At 41.2% G+C, this 20,248-nt stretch overlaps 1 protein-coding gene across 4 annotated transcripts in view; it reads left to right on the top strand.

Moving 5' to 3' along the window:
• The window catches only part of CD80 (CD80 molecule), a 29,217-nt gene that overhangs the window by 5,578 nt on the left and 3,391 nt on the right, over positions 1-20,248 (top strand). For 2 of the 4 annotated variants that reach the window (XM_013046064.2, XM_045088426.1), the window contains 4 exons: positions 6,866-7,183; positions 11,867-12,148; positions 16,885-16,992; positions 18,201-18,316. In XM_013046064.2, coding sequence (XP_012901518.2) covers positions 6,866-7,183; positions 11,867-12,148; positions 16,885-16,992; positions 18,201-18,301 — 809 coding nt within the window. In that variant the 3' untranslated portion in view covers positions 18,302-18,316. Of the gene's footprint in view, positions 1-6,865; positions 7,184-11,866; positions 12,149-14,471; positions 14,706-16,884; positions 16,993-18,200; positions 18,317-19,390; positions 19,439-20,248 lie in introns of those variants that run through there. The other 2 variants (XM_045088425.1, XR_006609104.1) reach the window with 2 other exon arrangements.

The raw sequence follows: 20,248 nt of genomic DNA, 5'->3' as shown, positions 1-20,248 counted from the left end.
AGAGGAGTTTGGGCACATGGATTACACACCTGCTGTAGCAGTAGTTGTGCATTTTCTGTCCTGGGCTGGGAAACTTACTATTCTACGTGGTTGCTGAACCAAGAGAACCGTGATTTAAGTTTCAAAATTTATGCACCAGATACTATATACAGTTGACAATTCAATGACATTTCCAACAGTTACAATTTTCTTCTAGGAAGCTGGGGGAGCACTCTCTAATGAGTCTTCTGGGGGAGTCCAAAGAGTTTAAAAATGTTTAGGAGGAAATTTATACAGGCTTCCTAGAAATGTGGGGTGGGGGGACAGCGAGGGGCCGGGGAACCAATGAAAAAGAGAAAGAAAACACAAAATTAAAACCAGGGTTTTAGCAATTATACCAGGGAAATTAGAGGCAAGTGGAAAGAGATGATCTTCAAGCTAAAGAAAAGTATTTAGGAAAGCGCTTTGTCCTACAGCTACATTCAGATTTTACTGTTGCGGTACCAGGTCAACAAATACATTCCTGGGCATCTTATGTGCGGACACCTGTGATACACTCAAAAACTACATCTGGGATTCCTGCCCACTGAGAGATTTGAGTGTGTTAGCCGAAGAAGGCACAACTCACCCCCAAACTAATGCAGAGCAGCGAAGTGCTTGGTCCTGATTCTAAGAGCCTGAGACCTGGGAAAGGTGGGACCAGGGTGTCTGGGGTGGCTGGGTGGGCTTTATGGCTCTATGGCCAAGGCCCAGTGACGACCGGAGAATTCTGGGTGGGGCCACAGCGCAGACAATGGCACAAAAGTAAGGAAGAGTTTGGCGCAAGTGTTTTTTCTTCTGTGTACTCATCTCTTAATTCAACAAATATTGAACGTCTCCTCTGTGTAGGATACTTTTGTGGTCCTGGGGACAAGTTGTGAGCAAGACTGACATGACTTTTGCCTTCATGGACTTTACAGTCAGTAGGAAGAATGTGACAATCCATCAAAGAACCCCTCAAATGAGTGTAGGCACAGCAAACCTCTCTGCCAGAGGGGAGAATGGTGAGAGTGAGCGGGGTGAAGGCAGAAAAGCAGCATGTGAAAGAAGCAGAGGAGCAAGGAAGTGGAGATAGCGTGGTGGGACAGGCCCAGGCAGGTACCAGACTCCACCATAAGGCTAGAAGGTCATGGTCAGGAATCTGAATGTGATTTGGAGAGACTGGGAAGACACAGAAGGGTTTTAAGGAGGGACGTGGTCTATACCAATCACCCGGGGGACCTTGTCCAAAGCAGTTTCTAGCATAAGGGATTTTCAGGGCAGTGAAAAAACTCTGTATGATACTGTAAGGGTAGACAGATGTCATTTTACCTTTGTGAAAACCCATTGAATGTATAGTGTCAAGAATGATGCCTAAAGGAAACAGCAGACTCTGGGTGGTAATGAGGGGTTAATGTAGGTTCCTTGGTCGTCACAAATGTACCCTCTGGCATAGGATGTGGATGGTAGGGGAGGCTGTGTGGCTGCAGGGGACGGAGTATATGGGACCGCTCTGCACTTTACATTCATTTTGCTGTGAACCGAAAATGCTCTAAAATAAAGTCTGTATATTTTTTGGAAAATACAGTTTCTGCTGAGGTGGGCCAGGGAGGGGCCCAAGAGTCTGTGTTTTGAACAAGGACTCAGGTGATGCTGATGCTGTTGGGCAACAGACCTTCGGTTTGGGTGGTAAATCTCTGAAATGATGTTTTAAAAAAAGAAGTGTCGCTAAAGCATTCAGATGGCTTGTAGGGCTGCCAGAGTGATGGTGTAAAACCTGTCAGGAGGCTGCAGTCAGAGAGCTTTGATGAGGAGCCTGGAGTCAGGGGTGAGGGGATTGGAGAGTGTGTGTGATGTAGTTTTGGCGGGGGGTTGGGGGGGGTGGTGTTGGGGGGGGCACCAGGGGCTTGGCTTCAGGGAAAGGGATTTACCACACACCCTCCTCTTCTGGTCCAGCCAGGAAGCGGGACTACCACCCATCCCTGGCCTGCCATTGCTGCCCAGAACAGGGGATCACTTTGTCCTAAGAAGGGAGGGGCTGCTTGAACTCCTCTCTACTCCTGGTTGGGTCCATGGAGCAAAACACTAGACTCCTGGACTCCGGAAACAGGCAGTTATAAGGCAGAGGGTCTAACAGGGTAGCTCTCACAGGCGCTGAAAGGGGCAGCTTTCTCTCAGAGGTGGGGTGTTTTCAGGGAAGCACAGCTCCAAGAGGAGGGGAGAGGCCTTTGGTAGGAGTGGGCCAGGGACACAGGAAAGGTGTTGCCTCTAAGTCTATGGCATGAGGAAGACTGAGCCAGAGGGAAAAGAATGCCCTCAGAGTGCCACAGAGACTCTTTCCGTTGTCACATACTATCTGAACACTGCCAGTCAAAGGCTCCTATGAGCCATGGTTCTTGCTGGGACAACCCCGATATTCAAAGTCCCTGAGCTTTTTTTTTTTTTTTTTTTTTTAAAGATTTTATTTATTTATTTGACAGAGAGAGATCACAGTAGACAGAGAGGCAGGTAGAGAAAGAGAGAGGGAAGCAGGCTCCCTGCCGAGCAGAGAGCCGGATGGGGAAAGTCCCTGAGCTTTTTAAAGATTTAAGTACCATTTGGAAACACAAAGGGCCAGATTTGTACAGAGCATACAGGCTGGGTCTCAAGAGAAGAGAAAGTCAGGAGCGATGCAAAAATCAGGCGGCAGGTCTCAAATCTCTCAGTGGCTGGAGAGCAGATACTTACCCTCCTTGTGTGCCCAGCGCCAAGCCCAAGTCCAACACAAGCCCCAGGGGTGCTGGTTCACCTCACAAAGAGCACTTAGCGGTGTCCCAAGGGATCACTGCCTTTCGAAGGATATACACAGGCCATAGCAGTAAATGTCTAGATGGTGAGATTATAGATGACTTTTACCCTTTGCTGTATTTACCATTCTTTCTATAAATTTAATGTTTGTCTCCTTTAGAGTCAGGAAACATCTTTATTTATTTATTTTTAGTATTTTTAAAAATATTTTTATTTATTTATTTGAGAGAGAGCAAGAGCACGTGCCCGTGCGAGAGTATGTACGTGTGAGAGAGAGTACAAGTTGGGGGGGGGGGGCGCCGGAGGGCAGAGGGAGAAGCAGACTCCCCACTGAACAGGGAGCCCAAAGCAGGGAGATCCCAGGACCCTGAGATCATGACCCGAGCCGAAGGCGGATGCTTAACTGACTGAGTCAACCAGGTGTCCCAAGAATACCTTTATTTAAAAAGCAGACTTAAGGGGCAACTGGGTAGCTCAGTCATTAAGCGTCTGCCTTCAGCTCAGGTCGTGACTAAGGGGTCCTGGGATGGAGCCCTACATCTGGCTCCCTACTCAGCAGGAAGCTTGTTTCTCCCTCTCCCACTCCCCTTGCTTGTGTTCCCTGTCTCGCTGTATCTCTCTCTGTCAAATAAATACATAAAATTTTTTAAAAAAATAAATAATACAAATAAAAAGCACACTTAAGTCCCAGTGAGATAACATACATCATAGCACATGGGGACTTAAGATTTTCTGCCCAATTGCAGATGCCTGGTTCAGTCCAGATGTCAGCCAGTTACCACGGTGATTCTGGCCTGTCCTAGGTGTGATTCAACAAATCACGTTCTATGAATGACAGGAACAGCCCCATTTAGGAATCTGTATAATGTTTTATACTTAACTAAGCACTTTTACATCTGGGTATCATACAATCCCCATGATAATCACGTGAAATTTTAGGGCAGAATATATTATGCCCATTTTGCAGAAATTCCCAAGGAACAATCATAACCTTGTTCAGGGTTATGATTCTAATGTGCAGTGGATGGAGGCCGATCTCATCACCTAATGCGTAGCCCTGCATTCAGCAAATATTTATTGAGCACCTACTATGGGCACGTCCTTGTCCTAAATTCTGCAGATATAGCAATGAACAAAACAGATAAAGCCCCCGCTCCAGTAGCCTCAAAAGTAATGGTTGCCAGGGACAAGCTTGAAGAGAAATAAATCAGGGCAAGGGACTAATGAGCAGCAGGATGGATGGGGAGTCTGGGAGGAGGGTGCTGGTTAGATAGAGTAGGAGAAGGGATCTCTGACAAAGGGGGACCAGAGCAGAAACCCGAGGGAAGCAAGGAACCAGGCATATGGATGTCTGGGGAAGCCGCCTGTACCTGGCCTGTGCCAGGGACTGCAGAGGCGTCCCATGTGCGTGACCTCACAGAATCCTCATGCCCACTTTGCTAGGTTAAGTGTCACTTTGCCCATCTGTAAAACGGTAAAGCAAGGTCCAAAGTTCAACTAGGTTTCAGGCAGTAGTGTTCAGAATTCAGGGACCTGACTCTTCCCTCCAAAGCCACTGAGGCAGACAAAACACTTCAGAGACCTCTCAGTTGTCTGCATGCAGCAGGTCTGAGTATGGAAGCCAGGTCCCAGTGGAATTTCCAAATTGCTCAGAAGATTTTTGGTTCCTCTTTTCGGTCTGGTTCTTCTTCAGCATGAGTGTGTGGTGAGAGGATTTCACACAGGAACATTAAGGATCTCATTGATGGTCACTGACCTTTAGAGGGACACCCACACTTCTCCTCAGATGGCTGGACAAAAACTCCTTAAGAGTCATCATTGAAAGTAGCTCGTTTTCGGTTCAGATTCCTCTTTTGCTAATGCCACCACATGTCAAACTCGGTTAGAAATCCTGGAGTCTTTTCAGATGAAAACAAATAGATCATAGGGAAGGATCCTATTTGGAATCCCGGGTGAATGAGCTGCTTTCTGTCATGGTATCTGTCTGGCCCGTAGCAAGACCAGAGTCCTGAGTCCCTGACATAATCCCTGGGTGCAATGGAAGGACCAGCGGGTAGAAGTTGGGAGCAGGAGTCGGGACAGGGAGGAAAGTCTTACAGAAGACTTGCTTTGTAATAGGGACTGTTCCGTGTATATCATTTAATGGAATTTAATTTTACAATGATCCTGGGTGGTTGGTATCATACCCTATTTACAGATGAGGAAATGAATTTATTAGCAGGTGGCTGAGCTGGGGCTAGAATCCAAGTCAATAGAAACCCATAGTTCATGCTCCTTTACGCCTATCAGTCTGCTTCTGCTCTATCTTTTTAAAGAGAACTCAGGTTATTTAGCTATTATATGCTCCCCTCAAGTATATCTTTTCATTTCTTCCCCCTTTTCCAGATCTGTTCCTTAAAGCTGGGGTTGGCAGTGTTCAGCACAATTGCCAAAAGGGGTCCCTTAGATCATTCTGAGTTCCTTCACCCTGCTATGAAGATATCTGCCATCACAAAACTCACTTCCTCACACTGTGTGGCCCATAGCCAGTCTGATGAAGGCCTGAAGAGTGGCTGTTGAGATAGAGAGGTCCTAGTGCTCGTGATCCTGCTGTCTGAGGAGAGAGAGGGACTGGAGACTTGATCCCTAGAGAGCAACCCCTCCCCCCAGGGAAGGTTGTATGGCTCTAGGAGATACAGGGCATCATTGCATTGGGTAAGGAAGCTGGTGGCGAGTTGTGAAAGAGCTTGCGCTTGGGGGCTTGGGGGATCTGCTTGTAAGTCAAGCCTAGCAAAGGAAGAATGACCAAAAAAATCGGAAAACACGGCCTGACAGGGAAATTTGGTGCCACTGATAAATGCTTAGGAGCTAACAAAAAGACAGAGCTTGATTACTGAAATGTTGGTAATCCTGGAATACACTGATGGGAAAGTGGGCAGAATGTTTTAAATGGGAACCGTCTTATAGGGCAACTGTTGCATGGATGGCAGAGAGCTGAAAGAGATCAGGACCAGATAGGGATAATTTAGGGTCACTGAAGAGAAATAGTCTGGAGGTATAAACTACACCTCGTCTGGTGGGGAAGTTAAGGAGCCAATTCAACCTGAGGTTATGAGGCCAATCCAGGCCTAGAAAGAAAAGGACTGTTTCTCAAAGCAAAAGAGCTCAATAGTCGGGTCCGGCTGGGGTGTGGGCAGTATTAGCCTATTTATCCTGTAACTGGAGACTAAAGTTGGGGAAACCAGTGAACAAGGAGAGTGGGTGGCTTAAAAGGTCTGCACCAGAAAGTGTAGAGCTGGGACAGCTTCCTTTCCTGGGCTGTTTCATCCTCTATAAATAAAAACACAAAAATGAATGAACATGGAAGTCCCTTCAAGATCTCACATTCCAGTGATTTCCATATCCCCATCGGGCTGAGTACATTGTGTACCCATAGTTGACATTCATCTGCCCGGTCTCCTAAAGTCCTCCTTCTTGTGGGAGTAGTGGACCTTCTCTCTCACTGTCCACTGACAGATGAATTGAAAAGAAAATGTGGTATATATATATACAATGGAATATCATTATCATTATCTTACTATTCCTTAAAAAGGAAGGAGATTCTGGCAGATGCTAAAACATAGATGAACCTTGAGGACACCATGCTAAGTGAAATAAGACCCTCACAAGAAGAAACAGTGTATGATTCCAGTTATATGCAGTAACCAAAGTAGTCAGACTCACAGAAACAGAACATTAAGTGGTGGTTACCAAGGGCCTGGGGGCATAAAGAAAGGAGAGTGGCGTAATGCATACAGAGTTCCAGATTTGCGAGATGAAAAGTTCTGGAGATCTGTTTCATAACAATGTGAATATACTTAATACTACCGAACTATACACTTAAATATGGTTAAGATGGTATATTTTACATTTTTAAACCACAATTTAGAAAAGGGAGAAAAAAAGACTGGTAACCAAAAGTATCAAAATCAAACTGAACTCTCTGATCATACGCAGTCACTAGATACAGCACCCGAGTTTGTTTTTGCCGACTTGGAATTCCTGCTTCTGCAAGTGGCTGTATTTAATAGATAGAAAATCCTCTCTGTTTGCCTCTCCTTAGGCATCATCCAGGTGAACAAGACGGTGAAAGAAGTAGCAGTACTATCTTGTAATTACAACATTTCCACTGAAGAACTGACAGAAGTTCGAATCTATTGGCAAAAGGATGATGAAATGGTCGTGGCCATCATGTCTGGAAAAGAGCAAGTGTGGCCCAAGTATAAGAATCGCACCTTCACTGACTTCACCAAGAACCTCTCCATTGTGATCCTGGCTCTGCGTCTGTCAGACAATGGCAAATACACCTGCATCGTTCAAAAGCCCGAAAAAGGGTCTTACAAAGTGCAACACATGACTTCAGTGATGTTATTGGTCAGAGGTCAGTGGGATTTTTCTGATTTCCTATAACCTGGCAGACTCTTGATGCCCTTAAAGATACACTCCTATTAATTTAGTTGAACATTTTACAGAAGAGGGATGTATCTTCATATAGGGTTAAGTAAGTCTGTAGTTTTACAATAAACCCTAATTGATTTCCAAGACATCCTGGAAGTATTGATTAGTGTGAGTTTCTGGCATTTTGACAGTCCAAATTCATGACAGTCATCCTGGGGCACTATAATGACCTAAAGTGCCTTCTGAATCATAAGGGGACACACTTAATTTGATGTAGCTGAACTGTTAGCTGCACTTGATACAGTAACATATTCTTGTGAAAGTATATTGAAAGGTATTAGAACAATGCAGACAGAGATACTTTTCAAGTAATATTCAAATGCCTATGGCTATTTTATTATTTATATTTATTATTGGATTTGAACCACTCATCTAATGGGTATTCCTACAAAGTTAGACATTAGAGGATTGGATGCATAATTTATGTAACGGGGAAGAAAATTAATTCATAAATCAAAACTCAACTTATACATCTAACCGTGAAGGCAAGCATTTCTTAGGTAGGAAGGAACCTTGCGTTAATCACAGGTGATGGTACCAGAGGATACTAATGTAGCCTGAACCCCTTGCTGAGAAATGATAGCCCTTGACCTTTCCCCCATACTTGAAATTTAGCCACATTTCTTTTTCTTCCTGGACACTGGGGCCTTTCGTGGAAACTAAACCTATCACTTAATAAAAGTTAATCATTCAACCTTGATAATAGATAATGTAAGTGGATCCTTGATGAACTCTTCGCTACTCTTCCCTCCCTGTTCTCCAGCTATGTTGACTCATACACTTTAGCATCCAGACCACACCTAAAGCTTAGGACGTAAGCCAGTCGCATGGGATTACCTTGACCTTCCCTCTGTGTATTCCCTACTCACAGAGAGAGCCATGATTATATGGTGGTGTGATTTTAAGGGTTCTACCAAGCCCGCCATCTTATAAAGTGCTGACCTACACTGATCCCTAGAATTCCCACCATTTTTGCTTCTCTTGCTGGTTTCAGCATTGTTTCCCCTATAAGATCTCTATTAAAAATGAAAATGTGTTACCTGGGGACAGTGGCACCACGAACATATGAACCTGTAGTAGGTAATTACATTAGATATAGGCAGTCCTCAAAGAGAATGCCCAAATGGAAGTAGAGGCAGGATTATGTACATTTTGATAGAAAGATAAAGACTGGAAGAAGAGGCGGAGTTTCAGGAAGGACAAGCCCTAGTAGCAGACCACAGCAGGAGACCAGGGACAGCTCAAAAGGCAACAAGAGTGCTGGGGGCCTCAAAAGGGCTGGGAGGGGCAGGCCCAAAAGTCAGATGTGCAAAGACAAAAAGGGAAACTTTTCATTTGATTCATAATCAATTAATTCTGATTTTTCCATCTGCATCAGTTACAACAGTGTTTCTCTTACATTAAGGTCCCTATGAATCACTAAGATCTTGTTGAAATGCAGATTCAGGTTCAGTAAGGGGTGGAATAAAGGATCTTTGATTCTGCGCTAACAGATCATGAGGTGATGTCCGTTCTTAGGGCTGCGAGGACCACAGTTTGAGAAACAAGACATTAAATAATTCCTTACTTGACAAGGATGACCAGCTGTCCCATTTTGCCTGGGACTGAGAGGTTTCCTCAAACACCTGAGACTTCCCCAGGTTAGGCACTGAGAAAGCTGGTCTCTACATTCGCCTAAGATTGCAAAATGATAGAATATCAGCATCACAGTATCTAAAAGCCTCCATTAAACAGCATTTGGGGAACTAGATATGCTAGTTAACAGATTAAAAGGATAACAGATGTTCACCTTTCTAACACTGTGCACCTCTTCCTTTCCTAATAAGATATTTTTACTCTACCCATTCAGAATTATAACAATGTGGGTTAATGCATTAAAACGAGATACAAAAGAGTAATTCTTTGATGGTTCACAGTCTTGCAAGGCCATAGGTGCTGTTACTTGAGATGGATCGCCTCACTGAAGGGATGGGAGACAGCTGAGGCTGTGCAAAGGCTAGCCAGACCTTGCAAAGATGCTTTCTAATATACAGAATATTTTCAGTATTCTTGAAGTTAAGTATGTCTCAGAAAAGCAGAGCACAAGATGAAGATGAATCATAATTTAGGATATGGGTTACTTGGATTTGTCATTCCAGGTTATAATACATAACATTGATGTTGTAAGAAAAAAAGGGAATATTCTTTGTGGGGTTTTTTGTTTTGTTTGTTTTGTTTTTTAAGATTTTATTTTTTTTTCTAAGATTTTATTTATTTATTTGACAGAGAGAGATCATAAGTAGGTAGAGAGGCAGGCAGAGAGAGAGAGAGGAGGAAGCAGGCTCCCTTCCAAGCAGAGAGCCCGATGCGGGACTCGATCCCGGGACGCGAGATCATGACCTGAGCCGAAGGCAGCGGCTCAACCCACTGAGCCACCCAGGTGCCCCTGTTTTTTAAGATTTTATTTTGTGGGCTTCGAACTCACAACCCTGAGATCAAGAGATGCATGCTCTGCTGACTGAGCCAGCCAGGCACCCTACAAAGGGAATATTCTTGATGTCAGCTACTATTATAATGATTTGATCTCATAAGACAAATTGCAGGAGTAGGAAATGTCAACTAAAAATGGCTCAGGAAAATGTCAGACTTAATTTAGAGACAGGGTTGGTGCAAAAAAGATGACTTCACCTCCTACCAAACTCAAGTTTTTCCTTTTCCTGGCAGTTATAATCACTTGCCATAACTTCCCCTTTCTCTTATTAGTCATAGTGCTACTGGGTGGTTTGGGAAGTTTTCACAGGGCAACTTGATTTAAATGAGGGAGTTCATCTAAGCACAAATTTAAGACTCACAGAGGTCCATCTACTAACTGATTTGCTATGTGTCGGGCCTTGTGCTTCATGATTTATATCAATGATGTAATTTAATTCTTAGAACCCTGGAAGGCCGGTATGACTACCCCATCTTACAGATGAACAAACTAAAACTGAAAGTGGTGAAGTAATTGGCCCCAGGGCTTAAAGGCAAAACTGACTTTTAAACCAGCTGTTGGATCTTGGCCAGCCTGTGCCTTTAAGGAAATCTTTGTTAATTATGTATGTATGGTTCCCAAATGGTCTTTTTAAAAAAACCCAACTTTCGAGAAGCACAATCCTCATGAGTGGCTTCCGCTTTGCATCATACATCTTGTGTTAAAAGAAAGTCCAAGTGTACAATTTGTTTACACTATGATGCTTTCTAAATAAACTCTTAAAAAAAAAATGGCTACACTACGTTAGGCTATACTACGCCTCTCTGTGGAACTCCGAATTGTGAGAAGAAATCTAACTGTACGGGATGAAGTATGCGGGCCTTGGTCCCCCACACTCAGGCTGAGAACTACACATTTCTTTAGGCCTAAGAAAAAGGAAGAAAGTGGGTTAGAAAATCTTCTCATGTGCTCTCTGCAGTCATTTCACTCTGCTTTGCTTTGTATATACTTTTGTATCTTATTGGGGGTCAAATACACAAATGCAAGAGTGCCTCAAATATCTTGTAGGAATGAATGCTAGGAAGGCCCTGTGGCCTTGTGATGCATATCAAAATAGCAAGGGAGTCAGTGAAGTAGAGGGGTTGAGATTATAGGCTCAGTATTGTACAGTTTGGACAGAGGTTTATCTTATTAAAGGCTACTTTTGAAAATTTAGTAAGGGCATGTTAAAGAAAATTTGGAGTAGTGGTTATCGCAAGTGTGAGAAATGGGGAGACAACAAAGGTGAGAGCATACAAGTAGATTTATGTAAATTACAGTCAAAGCACTGGCTCTCAAGTTGGATGGTGGGTTCACAGGTGTTTTTTATAGTATTAGTTTATAATAGATAAACAAGAGAGCCACTTTGTGTATCTCAAATATTGGGAAGGGAAGAAAAGAAAGGCAGGAATGGAAAGGAAAAGAAAAGCAGGCAAGGGAAGAGAAGAGAGGAAAGAAAAGGGTCTGGTATTGGAAAAACTAGAATTCACATCCCAGTTTTGCCACTTACTCATGATTTCTCAACTTCAATTTGATTATTTGCAAAAATAATTTACAGAAATCATATTAGGTTAAACCAAATGATATTTCTGACATTTGATCTTTCTTGACATACACCTGCCTTGTAGGGTTGTTGTAGAGATGAAATGAGGTAGTATCCAAAACCCAACAAGCATTAAGTGCTCAGTAAATGTTGTCTATTATTTTTCTCTTCGTATCTTACAAATGCAAAATACTATGTCAGTATTTATTCACATAGATCTATTTCTTTGTATAAGTGTCCTCTTACTTCCATCCAAAGTGATCAAGAATTGGGATATCTGGCTGGCTCAGTTGGAAGAGCATGTGGCTCCTGATCTCAGGGGCCGTGAGGTATAGAGATTACTTAAATAAATAAAAATCTTTAAAAAAAAGTAATGAAGAATTGATACACCCAATTCAAACCAAAGTTGATCTTTGGATCATACATAACTATTAATGATTTATGGGAAGTTACAAGTTATAGCTCATTTTATAATTCTTATTAAAGCTAAATAATTTATTTTTTTAAAAACCTCACATACCCCCCACTGCCCCAGTACAAAATGATGTGTACTTACATCTTTTTTCTTTCTTCAGCTGACTTCCCTGTCCCTACTATAACTGACCTTGGAACTCCATCGCGTAACATCAGAAGGATAATGTGTTCAACCTCTGGAGGTTTTCCAAAGCCTCAACTCTGCTGGTTGGAACATGAAGAAGAATTAAAAGCAATCAGCACAACAGTTTCCCAAGATCCTGAAACTGAGCTCTACACTATTAGCAGTGAACTCGATTTCAATATAACCAACAACCATAGCTTTGTGTGTCTTGTCAAGTATGGAGACTTAACAGTATCTCAGATCTTCAGCTGGCAAAAATGTACGTAACATTGTGCTGGGGATTTTCTAACTGTGTAAATTCTGAAAAGAAGGCAATTCAGCCAGATCCATTTTAGAATTGTGTATATTGACTTTGATAGCATTTCTTGTATTTTTGGACCCACAAATGATAATGAAGTGATATTGTGACTTGTTAAGGTCACTGTACAAGGTGCAAGCATAGTGTTACTAGATTAATTTTATTTTCTTTAATAAACTTTCTAAAATTGAGACATTCAAATAAGTGCTCTCCATCAAGTACTCATCTTCGGAAGTTATTTTAGCAATATTGTTGATATTAAGCACTAAAATTTGTCCTTCTTTGGACTTGTCCTTGGGGCTTTGGTGCTTTCTGTTTTGGGGACACCTCCTTCCCATTGTCCCATGGCATCATATCATTGCCTTTCATGAGTGAATGTGCCTTTTAAGAACCACTGGTTCATTCACAACTAAGTCTGGTAAAGAAGGCCAATGACAAACTACTTGAGGATAATGCCTGGAAATACAGGTCATTTTTGCCCAGATACCATCACCTTCAAATACCTTACCCTTCAGCTAGTAAACTTACAGAATTTTCTGTTCCCAAGAGGTGAAGTCATTTGAAAATGTAAAATGGAATAAATTGGGCTTATATAAATTTATGCATGTTAAACCCATAATAGATTATTATAGAACTCAGATACTTAAAATAAGTGTCTTACTTAAATGGCTGATTTTATGGAAGACCAGGAGGCCTCCCTCCCACCCCTGGCCCACTCTTAATGCATTTTGTGGCTGTACTGTAACATATAATACACTGAATTTGATATATAGTGGCACATGGATATATAGTATATATATCTTCCTCTTATCTTTATTTGAGTAGAGGAGATATTTTACATGGTCTGGTAGCTCTTTCTAGTGAATGATTTTCTCATGTCTTTCCATCTTGAAGTGGACTTGTTCATTATTTTCTTCCATAGGTAATGAGATAAAATTTCCTGAGGATAATTACTTCCAATACAAACAAAATTTTGATATGATTTTATTAATAGTCCAAATTCATTTCTTTCAGTCATCTTTTATGGATTCTAAAAATTTTATAGAAGTGAGGTTTGAATCATATAGTTTATTAATTCAGCATTACTTTTCACTTTATTAATGCATCATTATTTAATCAATTTTAGATTGCTGTGACTAAGGTAGGGATCAGCACACTGTTATAGCAGATTCAATCACCTTATTTTGGACATTATATTTGGAATATAAGTGTATATGATATTTTAGGACAGGAACTGACATTTTCAGAAAAGGGCCAGATAGTAAATGTTTTAGTCTTTGTAAGTCAGATGATCATTGGCAACAACTCAGTTTTGCTGTTATAGCATGGAAGCTGCCATAAACAAGATATAAATGAAGGATATGTCTGTGTTCCAGCAAAATTTTATTTTAAAGAAGAGACAGTAGGCCAAGTTTGGCCTGTGTACTGTAGTTTGCTAACTTGGAAACAGAGCACTACACAGGGCTGGATCTCATATATCATGACCCTGTGATCATGACTTGAGCTGAAATCATGAGTTAGATGCTTAACTGACTGAGCCAATGAGGTACATCTGAACTGCAGACGTCACTTAGAGTCTAAAGCAAATGATGCATTTGTGGGTGGTCAAGGGCTGACTGCATAGACAAACAAAAATTAGGTGTACAGTTCATAAAAACGTTACAAGTCAATGAGAGCAAAGCTTTACATAAATATTTTTATGATTTATTTTATGTAAAAATATTTATGTAAAGCTTTATATAAATATATTAATGTAAAAATATTTACTCAGTTAAGCGTTTGACTCTTATTTTAGTTCAGGTCATGAGCCCAGGGTCAAGAGATCAAGCCCCATGTTGGGCTCCATGCTGAGTGTGGAGCCTGCTTAAGATTCTCTCAGTCTCTCCCTCTGCCCCTCTCCCTACTCACACTCTCTAAAATAAATTAATAAAGTCTTTAAAAAATATATTTATATAAAACTTTATGTAAATAGCCATACTAAAAAAATCCCCAAGTTTATTAATTAAACTGTTTGGACCCATGATTCTTTTAGTCTGGGCCTGCCAAATTGGTTAGCCCTTAATATACTGGAAGGCACATGTGCATGGAAGGAGGTAAATCAGGGAGTCTGACTCATGGTGCAGCTAGCAAGCTGTATGTGCCCAATGTCCACACCTACCTCTGTAATTAGGATTCTAAGTCTGCTCTATGGTGAATTACTAGGTTCCTACTGGGCATCACCACAGAGCTAGTTTGCCACTGCTAGTTCCTCCTTCTTTTTCTCAAACGTACATCCTCTTTCTAGGCTGAATGAGGCTTGAAGATGGGTGAAGAGTGGCCTCTGAGAGGAAGCCAGGAGTGAGTCAGAACCTGTGTAGCTTTTAGATTCCCAGGATAATGGGAAAAGCCTCCCTGTCATTCTGGGCTGGGAGAAGAGATATGTCTGTGTTCTGGTAATCACTCGTCTTCACGCAATTTGGAGTTTTAGAGGAAAAGAAAAAAAACAAAAGGAAAACCAACTTTCCCCAGTCTCTAACTGGTAGGTGCACTAAAGTCAAATGTGCATTTTAAAATAATCACTGTGGCAGAATGTGTAGGAATTATTAGAGCCTAGGGAACCAGAGGCAAAGGGATCAGTATGGAGACAACTAGGTGGGGAGAAGAGAAACCTGAACGAAGGCAGTTGCTGCATGAGGTTTTGGGAAAAGGAACCAACTGCAAAGGTATCCTGAATACAGAATGGAAAGTCCATGGGAACCTACTGGGAAGTGAGTACAAAAAGAAGGCTTCACTCTTATTCGGTAACTATGGTGTTGCTATTCACTGAAATGGGAGAATATGGTTGGACATATGCTTCGGAAAGACTACAGTGAGTTCAGTTTAAATCAGGTAGAAATGGTGGCATCCAGCCATGTAGCTGGCAGCTGGAAATTCAAATCTGGAGTTCAGTAACACAGGAGGACTACAGGTATTGGTGAGGATGCAGAGAAAGGGGAACCCTCTTGCACTATTGGTGGGAATGCAAACTGGTATAGCCACTCAGGAGAACAGTATGGTGGGTCTTCAAAAAGCGAAAAATAGAACTACTAGCAATTACACTGCTAGGTATTTACCCAAAGGATACAAAAATACACATGCTAAGGAGTACATGCATCCTGAGGTTTATAGCAACATTATTAACAATAACAAAACTATGGAAACAGTCCAAATGGCCATCCACTGATTAAGTGAATAAACAATATATGGTGTACATATACGTATATATAGTAGAATACTACTCAGCTATCAAAAAGAATGAAAGTGTGCCATTTGCAACAACATGGATGGAACTAGAATGCATTATGCTAAGTGAAATAAGTCAATCAGAGAAAGACAAATACCATATGATTTCACTCATATGTGGAATTTAAGGAACAAAATGGATGGACATATGGGGGGCAGAGAGAGAAAGGAAAACAAATCATGAGAGACTCAACTATAGAGAACGAACTGAGGGCTGATGGAGGGAAGAGGGTGGGGGATGGGCTAGATGGGTGCTGCATATTAAGGAGAGCATTTGTTATGATAAGCACTGGGTGTTATATGTAAATGATGAACCACTGAACTCTACTCCCAAAACCAATGTTGAACTGTATGTCAACTAATTAGAACGGAAAAATAAACAAAGAACCCAGTAGTTTCTTTGTGACAATGCCTGTGCAATATTTAAAGTAAATGAATCTATAATTTAAATTTGCATTTTAAATAAAATGTGTGTGCTGTAAGGAGAAAAGTGAGATCAAAAATATGATATACAGATTTAGAAATCAGGTGGTATTCTAAAACTTGGATGTGGATGAGACAAAGGGAAAAGGCGTGACAGATCTAGAGAGAGAAAAATAAGGTATATCTAGAACTCTCTGTCAACTAAGTCAACTAATTATTAGTAATACATAGAAATATCAGTTCTAAAAATGAGATATAGACAAACCATAAGAGACTCTTAATCTCACAAAACAAACTGAGGGTTGCTGGGGGGAGGGGGCTTGGGAGAGGGGGTGGGGTTATGGACATTGGAGAGGGTATGTGCTATGGTGAGTGCTGTGAAGTGTATAAACCTGGTGATTCACAGACCTATACCCCTGGGGCTAATAATACATTACATTTTTATTTTAAAAAAGTGAAAAAAATTAAAATGAGATATAAAGACAAGATCACTTTTTAATTTTTTAAAGATTTATTTCTCATTTTTATTTTATTTTTATTTTAGAGAGTATATGCATGAGCTAGGGGAGGGGCAGAGGGAGATGGAGAGAGAATTTTCAAGCAGACTCTCTGCCGAGCACAGAGGCCCATGTGGGGCCAATCCTAGGACCCCCACATCATGACCTGAGCCAAAACCAAGAGCCTGCTGCTTAACTGACTGAGCCACTCAGGTGCCCCAAGATAAGAATACTTTTAAAGTATCTCCCAAGAATCTTTTTTATGCCAACTTAATTCAGTAAATACAAAAGTTCAAAATTTCTTTTTCACATTTGATACTTGATAATCTGGATATTAGTTGCCCACAAATATGTGTCTGATTAAAGAGTTATGCAAGAAAAAAAAAGAGTTGTGCTTAGTGGAGAGCTAAGCAGAGAAAGAAGTGAAAAATATTCTTTTTAGTTGTGTAGATATGAGGCATAGAATTCAGCAGCTGGAAACACATTAGAGTTCATACTATTCTTTTCCCTCCACAGTTGAGCCACCCCATACTGATAATCCAGTCCAGCTCAGGGACATCCTAATCTCAGTAGTAAGTGGGATTGCTGTGATCACTGCCGTTATAGGAAGCTGCCTAATCTATAGTAAGTACTATCATACTATCATTTTGACCTCAATTCCTGGAAGCCCAAACTCTAACAGTGTATGTCAGCAACTCTCTGAGGTTTTAGCCTAGATTATAGCCTCTTCTCATTTTATGGAAACCTTAGTGTTTTCTTTACTGGTCTCACCAGGTTCTATTCATTCACTGTACAGACATTTCTTGGACACCTACTATGTGTCCGGTTCTCTACTAGGCACTGGAGTTATAAATATGAGGAATCATTGCCCTCAAGACACATTCTAGTTTAGTCCATTTCTTTTTCCCCCAACTTTATATTTTCTTGTAGACACTGATGCTTGCTAACTAATTTGAAAACATTTCTTAACCTTTGATTTTCAAGAGGAGGAAAGTCAGAATGACAAGATCTGGGGTTAAGAATCATTTTCTTGAAGGAGAGTAAGATGCACTAATGACATTGAGAAATTAGATGACCACTAGTGATTTTTACCAATTCTCAATTCCTTTGAATACATTTTTTATTGAAAGATAAGGAGTGGTTGAGGAAAGAAGAGATAGCTAGGATGTTTTTCCCTATGAGTTTAAATGTTTGGCTTTATACATATGCTACACTCCATCTCTGTAATTAAACAAAGAGGAACTGCTAGGCCAGAGCTGAGGTCATAGTCACTATGAAGGAACACCAACCTTTCTTGGAGTAGAAATAATGTACATTTAGCAAAGAAAATTGGAAGACCAACATCTGCTGATTTTCCCAAACTTCAGCTCAAAAACTGTCAAAGTGCAGGGAAGTCAGTAAGACTCTTTGCAACCAACAACTCAACCCACAGGTAGGGTAAAGAGGTCTTGTGGGCTCAAGGATGTTTTTGATACAGACTGCCCAGCCTTGTCCCTCTAGTTCAGGACCTCTTATTCTTAACACTACTGACATTTGGGGTCAGATAATTCTTTGTTTTAAGGTTCATTCAGTGCATTGTAGTGTATTTTGCAGCCTCTGTAGGTGCTACTCACTGTATGCCAATAGCACACCTGCCCCAGTTGTGACAATCAGAAATGTCTCTATTACATTTCAAATGTCCCAGTGCAGGGAGGTGGGGAGGTGGTGTTGGGTACTGGGTTAGAAATCTCCCTGATTTAAGAGCCACTGATCTAGTTCTTAGCCAGTGAAGTCTTCCTGATTTACGGGAAACTCACCTATCTAAATCTTTATTGTTTGTGCTTGTCTTCAAGGATGTGCTGCAAGGTGGAGATGGAAAAAGAGGAATGAGGAAGGCGTGGACATGGAAAAGATCTCACCGATCTACATAGGATCTGCCCAAACATCTGTATAAGCAGAACATCTGGAGGTAACTCCTCTAGTTCACCTATTCCAGGGTGGAATATATGAGATATATGGATCCCAAAGCACAGTGCTTTCTTCCTCAGTACCAGATTTAAACTCTACCTCACCTTCTCAAAACCCTAACTCAGGTTACTCTAAACAGATGGTTGGCATCTCTCCTTTCTCCTCACATATGACTTGCTTATTGTTACCCCTTTCTTCGCTGTGCCATTCTGCCATGTTGAACTGTTCCCCTCCCTTGTCAGTCAACCCAGTGTCTTTCATTATCTGTAAAGTACCTTAAGTTCACCTTGAAGTAATATTCCTGGCCCAGCTGCTTACTCTGATCATTCCTTTTCGCCTGTATCCCTCACTACTGATGGATCCAGATTAGGGTCAGTTACTGGTCACTCTGATCCTCTCAGTAACATCCTCATTGGTCTCTCTGCCTCTAACAGAGTCATCCTACTAACTCAGCAACACAGCCAAATCTTATGAAGAATCACTTCTTCATGTCATTTTCCCACTCAAAAACTCAGAAGAGACCCCTAATGCCTACAGGGAAAGTATCAAGCCGCTTAATTTCCCATATTTCAATTGATCTCTTCAGTGTAAACATTTTCAGTTCTTTGAACTGTTCTCCACATAGTAGTTTCCAGAAGCTTCATGTGAACACACTAGATGTCAACAAGTGGAGTTCAAGACTTTAGATATGGTCTAATTCTACATACAATGGTATAATTACTGTCTGGGATCTGGAATGTTCTTTCTGTTAAAAAAGCCTAACACAGCAGCAGCTTTTCTGAGTCACACTATTAACTTATATCAATTTTGTGTTATCCTAAGCTTCCCAGGCCTTTTCATGTAAGAGAAATATTAGAATCCAAGAAACTGATACCAGGTTCAGGGTGGTTTATAGACTCCGTAAATAGTTCCTTTTTGATTTACGAAGTTAGGGTGAAAAAGCATAAGAAATGAGTCTGCAGTTACCTTTAAAAAATAAAAGGAGATGAAATATACCACCTGAGACTTAACTCTAATAGGTTGTTTTACAAAAGCATTATTTTATTATTTCATTTAGTCTTTTTTTTTTTTTAAGGTTTTATTTATTTGACAGAGAGAGAGAATACAAGCAAGGCGAAGCAGTAGGCAGAGGGAGAAGCAGCAAGATCCCCGTGGAGTAGGGAGCCAGATGTGGGACTTGATCCACCCAAGACGAAGGCAGCCGCTTAACCGACTGAGCCACCCAGGCACCCCTATTTCATTTGGTCTTATAAAAATCTTTGTGAGCAAGATCTTTATCTCCATTTTATAGGAGGGAATCCCGAGGCTCCCTCCCAGAGGTTGTGATTTGCCTAAGGTCAGGTAGGCAAGGAGCAGGGCCAGGACTCAAACTGGGTATTAAGCTCAGGTTCCTTTCACAACATCATAGCAGGCTATGCACATTTCCCCACAGCAGTCTCTGTTTCCTGTTTTTTCCACCTTCTTCAGGATGTCCTTTCCAGGATGTCCACCTCGGTTCCGTGACTACCTAGAACTTCTCTGACTTTCCTTAACAGTTGGTTGCTGCTCAGTCGGCTGATATGCCATGTTGAAGCTGGGGTCTTGTCTCCTCAGGGGTCACCTTGTCCAGTTCAGGCAACTCTGCCTTTGAACTGCTAGAGCAATGCTCTCTTGCACATCACATTCCATCTGGGTTTATTTTCATATGCATGTCTTATATTCTTTACTAAGTTGTAGGCTTATGGAGAACAAACATACCTGACATATATTTGCCTCATAGGCAGAATATTACCTTGATCACTATATATGGTCGTTTGATGATCACTGGTGCTTAAATAGATATTTCATGTAATAAAAATTGTCAGACTTGTCCTAAATTCTTCCATAATTTAGACTTCCCTTTATATTTTTTGGCCATCAAGATTAAAATCTACTAATGTCACCTCAACTTTGG

Source organism: Mustela putorius, unplaced genomic scaffold, assembly GCF_011764305.1.
Source record: "Mustela putorius furo isolate JIRA1106 unplaced genomic scaffold, ASM1176430v1.1 tig00003834_pilon_pilon_pilon, whole genome shotgun sequence".
Taxonomy (NCBI): Eukaryota; Metazoa; Chordata; class Mammalia; order Carnivora; family Mustelidae; genus Mustela; species Mustela putorius.
Note: the sequence above shows the minus strand (reverse complement) of the source record. Positions and strands in the feature narration are given on the sequence as shown.